The sequence below is a fragment of the Lutjanus erythropterus genome, chromosome 1 (assembly GCF_056507025.1).
Source record: "Lutjanus erythropterus isolate fLutEry1 chromosome 1, fLutEry1.hap2, whole genome shotgun sequence".
Classification (NCBI taxonomy): domain Eukaryota; kingdom Metazoa; phylum Chordata; class Actinopteri; order Lutjaniformes; family Lutjanidae; genus Lutjanus; species Lutjanus erythropterus.
This window is the reverse complement of record NC_139317.1, coordinates 40,140,864-40,151,122: the sequence shown is the minus strand read 5'-3', so window position 1 is coordinate 40,151,122 and position 10,259 is coordinate 40,140,864. Positions and strand designations below refer to the sequence as shown.

General features: G+C 39.3%; 1 protein-coding gene across 2 annotated transcripts in view; it reads right to left on the bottom strand.

Annotated features, from left to right (window-relative positions):
• Positions 1-2,988: 2,988 nt before the first annotated feature.
• Positions 2,989-10,259, bottom strand: part of ntrk3b (neurotrophic tyrosine kinase, receptor, type 3b) — a 292,291-nt gene continuing 285,020 nt past the window's right edge. For both annotated transcript variants that reach the window (XM_084721783.1, XM_084721791.1), the window contains one exon: positions 2,989-5,382. In XM_084721783.1, the coding sequence (XP_084577909.1) occupies positions 5,197-5,382 (186 nt within the window). In that variant the 3' untranslated portion in view covers positions 2,989-5,196. The remainder of the gene's footprint in view (positions 5,383-10,259) is intronic.

The window sequence follows — 10,259 nt, the reverse complement described above, 5'->3', positions numbered from 1 at the left end:
CTTAAGAGTTTGAGTTGGGCTCAAGACTAAAAAATCTTTTGCAGTGTGTTGCCTTGAAATTTTAAGTTGTCTCAACATTTTTTTTTTCATAGTGTACACTGGACTGAAAAGCCCAGGTGTGAAAACCTGTATGAACCTGTATGAGCTTGACAGCAGCTGATTGTCCTGAACTCTAACCTGAGAGAAAAGCCATGTTTGTGTCACTTCAGGAGTGGACAGAAGAGGAGCAGATAACACAAAATGCACACTGAACACATGCTGTTCAGAGATTTAGATGAAGACAAGATTTTGTCAAATTTACACATCTTTATAAGACAGGACAAAATGGAAAAGGAGATCGTCTGATTGTTTGAAGACATTTTCTTAAGAGAGTCACATTAATACAAAGATCTATCATGGAATACCAGTATTTTATATACTGCAGTTGTTATACCACATTTTTATATTCTGTAACATGTGTACATGGTAATATGCCAACTTTGATTCAAAAAGTGTTCAGTTAGTTCATCCAAGAAAAGAAAAAAAAAGAAAACTTTTTAAACAATATTCAACTCACCATGAAAGGATTACAATACCCTGCAAATGCTCACGGTCTGTGTCATAATGTCTTTAAGCGTTTATCTTTACCACAAGAGAATACACAAAAACTCAATGCTTTGGGTAACTCATTGGATTTGATCCTGCCTTTCATATAAAATACTTGAAATAACTGAATGCTCATTAATGATTTACATAGTCCCAAGGGGAACAGAGACAACACTGTGATACTGTGAGAATTCATGATAATAAGGAAGAGATGTGAAGAGTTCCACTCCAAAACGCTATATATCCAGATACAACATAAAATAAAATCGTTGCCTGAGGTTTATCATTCAGTGTCTGAGAAATCTACAGGTTCCACTCTGTAAAAATGAACTCATTTTGTCAAGTGAGCACTTAATTATGAAGAATTCTTTAAAAGTAACATCATTTGGCTTTAGTTTTTTTGCCGTTGAGCTTTTTGGGGGTCATGTTTTTCTGTCACATTTTGGAACAAAACTCTTCATGTTTTCCAGTTCATTAAATACTATAATTATCAAAAATATGGAACGCGTAATACCACACAATTAGCTGATCCACTTGAGTGATTATTATTTTTGATGTACTGTCCATAAATTAACACAAGTATCTACCTGCTTCAGTGGCTCCTCTCTGGTCTGAACAGAAGAGGGTTTTTTTTATCAAAGCAGCAGACGGGGTTGAAACCTCGTCATCGCTAAACATGCAAAGGCCACAGTGACTGTGAGTCATGTACAGTTGATGAAAAAGAAATCAGAATAACTGAAAAAAAGAAAGGTTTTTATTTTGTTGCTCTAAAAGAAATGTAAGAGAAGAAGCCATCCTGTTGTTTCTTTTCTCGGCTTGTGAAGTGACAGGATCCTCGTGGTGCTCACCTAAAATGTTTCAAATCAACAGTTTGACATTTTGGGAAGTACGCTTGGGAAATTTGCTTTTTGCAGAGAGTTAGATGAGATGACTGATACCACTCATATCTGTACAGCAAATCTGAAGCTACTTCCTGCCATGGGCCACAGGGTTTTACTGGCCCTAGCTGAAATCTTATTGGCCCCTGAAGTGCCCCTGTTCACTTTGGAGCAACTCATGGTTGGCTTGCTAGCACTATCTGACAAAGCTAACCATTGCTGGAAGGACTTGTACTCATTGATTTGCTGTTAGGTAGATTCTGTGGTTATTTATGTGTAAGTAATCACTTGAATGCAGGAAATAAAGTGTCTAACACTGAGATTTTCCTGGAGGTGGACCCCCCAGACGCCTCGCATAATAGCCCCACCTCATAGAGTACGATGTGGCCCTTTTTGTCCACTGATTTACAAAAATCCTGCATATATCCTTGCTTCCAGAAGCTGGTTAGCTTAGCATAAAGAGTTGCATCAGGGGGAGTACGGCTTGGTCCAAAGGCAACAAAATATGTCAACCTGCTCCTTTAACAGCCACAAAGGCTCATTGGGATGCTTCATGGCCTCATGTTTTTAATCAAATCAGATCAGTTGATTGAGTGTGTTGCAATACAAACCAATGAACGCGACTTTACGTTACTTTATTTCCAAGTAAGAAAAATACTATGATTGGTTTGCTTGGTTATGATTGGCTGTGTCTGAATCAGGATGATGACAATGAGTCAAGTGACCGTGAGAATGTGGATAGTGGCAAGGCTGGTTAAAAAATTTTCGCTAGCTAACGTTAGCTAAGGCAGAACAGACAATGCTAAACTAAGCTCCTAACTAACAAACATGGATAGAAAACGGTGGTGAAGGGGAGCCGCGAAGCAAAACCAGCCGATCTGCATTTGTTTCACACTTGACAGAAGTCTCGCTAAAAAGTAATCATCCGCCAAAAACTGATTGTGTCAGCCAGTTTATCCATGTTCACAGCTGCTTTAACCTGTATCAAACAGTGTACACACACAGCTTCATGTCCATTGTAATGGCAAAGGTAGGCTACGGTTTTGTGAAACTTTATAACCGGAGCATAAAAAGAGAGAAGGCAAGATCCGCACACCAAAAGAGCTCCCGTATGAGAATTTATTAGCGTGACGTTTTGAGCTTTATGCTCTTCCTCAGACTCAGACAAACTTTATAACCGGATAATCAAAATTGTGGCCAAAGGAGTGTCTGCAGTGGTAGTTTGCGGTACACAAGATCTTGTGCCCAGAGGTCTCTTCATTCCTAATCTGCGCTTGTCCTCTAATGTTCTCTACATGTTATGGGGCTTACGTACTGGACTATTTCTTGCCTGGGAGCTTCTCTACTGACCAGGGTTGCCAAGTGCGTGTGTGTGTGCCAAAACCAGCCCAAGCGTGTGTGTTAATGTTCATGTGACATGTGCCAGATCCATATGTGTAGGGTGCATCTACAGTATGTGGAGTCAGTTTTGTAGGATTTAGGTATAAATAAATTATTTCATTTGAAACATGGGTGTATTTTTACAGATATTATTGATGTGATTTGCATGTAAAATAGATCCACTTAACCAGCGGACAAAAGATAGAAATACTTCAAAAGAAGCCCAATTCCGTGGGAAAACCGTGGCCCTGGCAACCCTACTGCTGGCTGCTTGGCAACATCATGGTGACAACAAGACTTTACAGAAGTTACCTTTTCACTTTGGTTTATATATGGATGAAACAAACAGGATGTAGAGCTCAGAGGCTGTGTAGCCTGTTAAATCCAGGTTAGCGTTTGCTCCACAAGCTTCTTTAGTGTTCAAGAGTGTTCCTGGAGTTTACTATCCATATTCTAAGAGCTTCCACTACAGAATTTGCTATTAGAAGCTGAAACCTTTGTGATTTTAACAAAGTGAAACATCAATTCATTTATTAGTAGCTAAACATAAACTATAGCTCCCTTTCAAAAGGAAGGTTTTAGTTATACATAAGCCTATATTTCAATGCATGTTTACTTCTGCCACAACCTTCACTTTGGCTCTTGTAAATCCCATCTATGCTATGTTTACACCTTGTCAGACGTGGAGAACTTCCCCCGCAAAACTGACAGTCACAAATAGCGTGAGCTTAGTAAATCCAGCTGAACACATAATCAACCTCTGTGTGAGACACATTGCTTACTGTTGAGTAAGGCTTTGTTCCAAGGCTGGATTTTTCTTAGCTTTTTGCGTTATTTTAAATGTCAATGTGCTTTCGAAAGAAGTTTAATTACTGAACTTTAGAGGTGCTGATGGGTGGGTCTTGTTACCCCTGAACAAAGCCAAGCTAGATTTTTCTAGTCTTAATGCTAAGCTAAGCTAACTGACTGGGTTGTAGCTTCATATTTAGCTGAAGAATACAACAGTGGTATTAATCTGCTCACATAACTCTCAGCAACAAAAAAGCAAATATGAATATTTCACAAAACATCTAACTATTTCTTTAAGTTACAGACTTTCTGTTGCAGTGTGTGTGCGAGGCACACGCTTGCAGCTAACAAATGACTTATGCTTTCAGTTACAAAAAGGTTTTCTTAAGAGTGGAAAAGCAGTTTCACACCAAAAAGCCTGAAAATGACAGAACAGTTCCTCAAAGCGTGTGTATGTGTTTGGAAGTGTGGTGTAAGATATTACTTAGCAACGCATTATTCTCGCCATCAAAAGCAAATGAACTGGAAAGTGAATATGAGGTTTCATCACCTCTTTGGAAAAGTGTCGTGTTGATGGCTCTGAGTCGTCCCCCTCCCCGTTCTCCAGAGTCTCTGTGATTCAGTGTCAGCCGACTTCCCGAACTATATGCACTGTCAGTCACCTTCACCACATAAGACAACTTACCAGCACTGACACAGGTAATTCCCAAGAGAAATCTCCTCGAGATTAGGATGAAAACACATACCATAGCTTTATACTTTAGCCACCCAGATCACAGTCAGAAAAGGAACCAAAATAACACCCAAAAAAATAAGTTAACATAATTTTGACACATAGAATTTTACAATATGTACATTATTTTTAAATTAAAATAGATTTGTCGGTTGTCTGATTGGGTAGGTCCTCTACAGAGCACTCCCTTTTTTTTTTGTCAACCATCCAGTGTTATTCCACAGAGGCAGAGTTCCCCGTTAAAAGCTCAGTGCCAGCCAATCAGAGTGCAAGTAAGGCTACCATCGTCAAGTCCCTGCCAATAGTTTGTCGGTGACGTCTTCGGACAGGGCCGAGCCCTTAGCAACACGCATGGCAGACCCTTCAACACCCTGACAAAAAGAAATAAATATAAAATATATGTAATATTTCTATATATATTCATAAAACCAAACCCAGGATAGATTTTAACTCTGATGTGTTCTCTCCATAATAGAATCAAACTGTGGCCATTTTCCTATTGCCAGTCCGCTTCGCTTCCCTTTTCGTCTCCATTTTTGTGTATTTTTGCAGTTTTTCGAGGAAAAAAAAAAAGTCTTCTTCAAACCTGTACATCTTATACGCAAGTAAACAAAATGTAAAAGTGCGTGTTTTTTTGAATACGTTTTATCCACTATATCCAAAAGTGTTGCAGGCACTTAAGTCCTTCCCAAACATTGTAGGTGTTTTTCGACAGTGGAGCAGGTTGGTTTGGTTATTCCTGGATTCGTGTGGGTCGGTCTGTCTGTATGTCTCTGTCGATCTGATCTGTCTGTCTGTCTGGCGAGGAACGGGCCGTCCCGTGGGCCGCTGCTAGCCCAGGATGTCCAGGTAGACCGGCGTGGCTTTCCCCATGGCGAACAGGACCTTCTGAATGTCCTTAATGTTCAGTCGTTGCTGCGGTTCCCTCTGCCAGCAGCCCAGCATGATGTCGTACACCTCCTTGGGACAAATCCGAGGCCTCTCCAGAACCCGGCCCTGGGTTATGCACTCAATAACCTGCAGAGGAGAGAGGGCAGTGGAGTGAGACAGACGATTTTCACTGACTGATTGCTTTGGTTTGTTCATAATGAGAAAGCAGTGACACTGAGCAGGCTGTCCTTTGAGGTTTGGACTAATGAAACTGAGATGAAAGAAGTAAACAGTATGCATTCAGTCTTAAATTTGTCCAATATTGATGGGAAAACAAGATTTAATTTTTTCTGTCTCACAGCACAAAATAACAATGATCCTGAATATTTGTGTGGGCGGATGTTTGAGATGCTGCTAAAAAGGGTGATTTATCATTTCTTTGTTGCTCTTGTGCTTTAATTAGCCAGATGAGTCATTGCTGTTCTGACAATTTGACTTTATTTTTGTCAATTCCAGGCCACCGTAGCTCAAGAGAATGGATAGGGGTCTATTAGCGTGTAATGATTGTGGCTGCACTGAAAAAACAGCCCAGAAAAAGTGTTGTTTTCTGCTTCTCTTTGTTTCTCTCAGCATAGCCACCACATACAATCTCTACACTTCAAACTCAGGTACTAATACCAGCTCAATGTTTTTGTTTTGTTTTTCCACGTGTTTCAGTTATTAAAGGGAAGAATAATTACCAACGCAGCTGAAGAGGAAAAATGGAAACTCTCCCCGTAAGACATATTACGGTGTCATGCAATTTCATGCTCTTGCAAGCTAGCAGCAAACAACACGGTGTCAGAACAAAGCATTTGATAATCTACTGCTATCTGAAGCCTAATTTTCTGGAAAGAATGTGCGACAAACCTAATCTGTGTTTAAATAAAAATGATTTCACTGAGGTTTATGCTCAAGAGTGTCAACAACGGTAAAACGCCGCAACAAAACAAAGTATTAGAACACACCAGTGGGAAAAGCCTGTTCTGTTCTCCCACCTGTTGCAGCTGTTTACCGAGGTAAAGTGCTGCTTCCTCTCTATTGTTTTATTCTGTTTCTCATGTTTTGTCACCAAAGCATGAGAGGCCTGGCAGTCAGACTACCTTGAGACTGAGAATAAGAGGATGGAGCATCAGCTCCTGCTAAGGCATATGGAGCCTCTTTGCATAAATTCCCAGATCAGAAACATTACAAAGAACCAGCAGTAAAGGCTGCAGTGGTCATGGCAACGGCAGCCAGGCAGACAGATGAGGCAAAGTACCCAAATGAAACTGGGAGCAATCATGAAGGACAGAGTCCAGCTAATTTACAACAGTAAGACAGTAAGAAGTGACAAGGTGATGGTTGTTTACTATGGTGTCAATTTAATTCCCCACACATCTTATACCAGACTTACCAACCCATTATAATTAGATCATCTGACCAGGGGCGTTGCCAAGCCAAAAATGGCCACCTACCAATTAATGAATGAACCATTTCTCATGTCTACAGTTATGACACTACACATAATAAAATAATAATATAAATGTAAATATAAAGCTGTTACACTTAATTCTTTAAGTCCCTAAAGGAAATTGTAGCTCCATTGTACATCTGTCGTCAGGCTGTGAGACTCCTGAATTCATCTTCCACACTGAAAAATACTTTTATTTTCATGATTTATTATGTAAATCATTTATTTATTAATTAAGTAGGGTAAACTAACCCTTTAAAGATTTAAAAGTAGGCTACATCCCAGTGAAAACAATGTTCATTTAAAATTAGTCATCAAACAGCTGGTTGTAACTAAGGTTCCACCTCTTACTGGACAGGTAACCAATCATATCTGAGGATAATGTTGTGGCATGTGGGGTGGCCAGTTCCCCCCCACCCCATGCCTCTCCCCTGTACAAGCGCCCTGCATCTGACATTATCTATGCTTTCCAGTCATCAACATGTAAAACATGGATTAGAGTTGAAGTCAACACACACAAACAATTTGTTCAGTTTTTTTCACATATGCAGTAGCGCTCCCCAAGACCTGTAAAAATATTTGTATGTGTAAAATTGGTGGAGGATCCCTTTAAGTGGCAACTTTAACTTGCAGCCACAGCAGCCATATGCAATAGTTTTGTCTGTTCGATAAACTTTGTGCCTTCAAAGTTGACATTTTAAACAAGCGCAAAAGTGCCTTTAAGCTGTGCGAGTAGCATAAAATTGAGACACTTTTTATGCTACATTTAAGAGGTATAAATTGTAGATTTTACTCCACCTCATTTATTTGACAGCTTTAGTTAGTGGTTCCTTTACAAATTAAAGACACAGCAATGCACACACAGATGTTCTCAATGAGCCTGGCTGATTAGACCTCTAGTCAGGTGTAAGGTGAGTGGAGCTACGCTGGGAATAACTGATGTCACCAAACTCTACAGTACTAATAAGAATGATAACAGTTGTCGCTTGCTATTGTCAAATTACAATTTTGCAGTTGTCTTGCAGTCTGCCTGAGCTTCCTTGAGTCTGGGAGAGGCAGAGGGAAACAACTCACATCAACCATAGATTGCATATCTAATAGGATATTATTTAATATACAATATATCACTGCAGTTAACAATTTATATTGCTGTAGTCATATTTGGATGCACAATTGTTACATAAGGCTCCTTTAAAAACGTCAGTGCTTAATAGAGAGAAACAATATCTTTTTTTTTTGTACAGTAATAGATAGAGGGGGGTAGCAGAAACAAAGAGTATTTTGTCACCCGAGCTCCATGATCCCACCAGTGATCATAGTCACTAGTCATGATAAATCTAACACCAGTCCCTCAACCTAACAAGCAATTCAGACGGACAGATACGCAGCGGGAGTCTCAGCTGCGGGGAAGTGTAGCAGGCTGGATGTGGATCAGCTGCTACAAAGAGACCCAGTGCATGAGGGGCACTGCTGAATAGACACAGTTGGAGACTAGTTCATCCCTCTGGTAGCAGCAGTGTCTCTGGTTTCTGCTTTTTATTTAATCCAAAGTGAAATATACAAAACCCAAGACCCTGTGTTTTTTACTGCAGCACCATTCCATCAAATGTCTTTTGCATCATTTTCCTCAAATTCGGTTGACATATTTGGTATATTTGGAGACATTTTGTGTGTTTGAACAATGATTGGAAGCATGACAGTTTGTAATATCTGTCCTATTTGCTAGCTGCTGCTGCTTGCTTTTATGTGATAGTTGTTGAATGTTTTATTGTCTCCAACAGGCGTAGGCCTGGAGGGGATCATGCAATCACTTGCAGGTGTGTGTTCGTGTGAGATGAACAGGCCTGGACTTGGTCCGCAGCCAGTCTCGAACACTACCAGACTGGCAGTGGACTTCTGTGATTCACAATTTTTGAAAAACCCCGAAAAATCTTTCTTTGCTGCTTCCATGCTGGTGACAGCTATGACCAGAGGCATTATGTTTTTTGTGTCATCCCATTCTTGTGAACGCTCAGGAATCTCAGGAACGCTCGCAGGGAATTTCTTCAGATTTGGTACAAAGCATCCAATTGGATTCAGGGAAGAACTGCTTGGAATTTGGTGGTACTGGGACCTCACAGAACACAAATTTCAAGAATTCATATGCTAATTATGACAAAATGTCACACAAATGTCCAGTAGGTCACTAGCAGTGCTGGAGAGTAACTTCTGTTGTATTTACCTTCTCTAATTAAATAAATTAAATAAATAAATGTAATTGTAATCTATTACAGTTACTGACAAAACATATGTAATTAAATCACAGTTATTAATCAACTTTAGTTGCTTATAATGGGTTGTCTGGCAGAGATCTGCACTCTACTGAGTACACGCTTCTATAATCTGAATAAAAGTAAAGTGGTGGAGCTTATAGAGCCTGGTGGAGAATAAGACCTGATTGAAACAAGTGCTTATACAGTATCCAACAGTGTGATAGTTTATCATTGTCACTGATACTTATTTATAATTGTTACTATAATGTATCATTGTGTAATGTATTTGACAAATCTGAATAAATGAATAATAAGTTCAATATTTCTATCTAACACTCTCCGAAGGCAAAATTGCATTATAGAAACAGATCATGGATTTTCACTTTTTGGCTAAGACATAATACACAGCTCATCTCATTACATTGTCATAAGGTTTCGGCGATGTAGTTTAATCAGCTGAGTGTTTCATTTGGAGCGTCTCAAAAAAATCTTTATGTGCGAGATACATTGAAATGTGGAAATCCCAATTTGTGTCAAGCCCAAGAGCATATTGATATTTCAATTGAAATACTTGAAATGCCAGGTTATTCTTTTAGGTCAATTTAATTTTCTCAATATGCTTGCTTTACAAGAGTAATCCTAATTGAATTTTATTGATTCAAAGCAGAGGCTCCAATGAAAAAACAAACCAATCATGGGTGTTATGTAATGCAGCATTTTGTCTGGTGGCAAGGCGGCATCAATTTATCACCTCGTTGGGCCAGCGCAAGTCTCAGAAAGAGAACTGAAACAACACAAGGCAGTAGATTAAGATCCAAAATGGCAGTGTTCATTTAAATCTGCCATTTGAAAGCTCGTGCTTCCACTTTAGCCCTCAATGCTCTGTGAGACGAGGCAAATCTATTCAATTCTTAATTCTTTCCTGTTTAATGATAACTGCTCCAACTGGTATTGTTTTATGTGATTTAAAATAAATTTTCTTATTTGAATCACTCATTAGACGTCAAGAAACATAAAAGAAGTCTTGGATAACCTGGGGCAGATTGCACCTACAGGACTTACTCATGGTCTTAAAGCTACTAAGGAGTTTTTAACTGGTTATGAAACAGTCCTAATTTAGTAGTGATGTCTCTATATGACCTACATAAGCACTTAAAGCTCTAAACTAGACCATCCACAAGGAGATCGGCTATTTCTATATTTTTAATGGTTGCAACTGGGTTAGATTCTTCTTAAAATCAGATGAAATAAAGCAGTTTTGACATTTTTCCCACCACAAT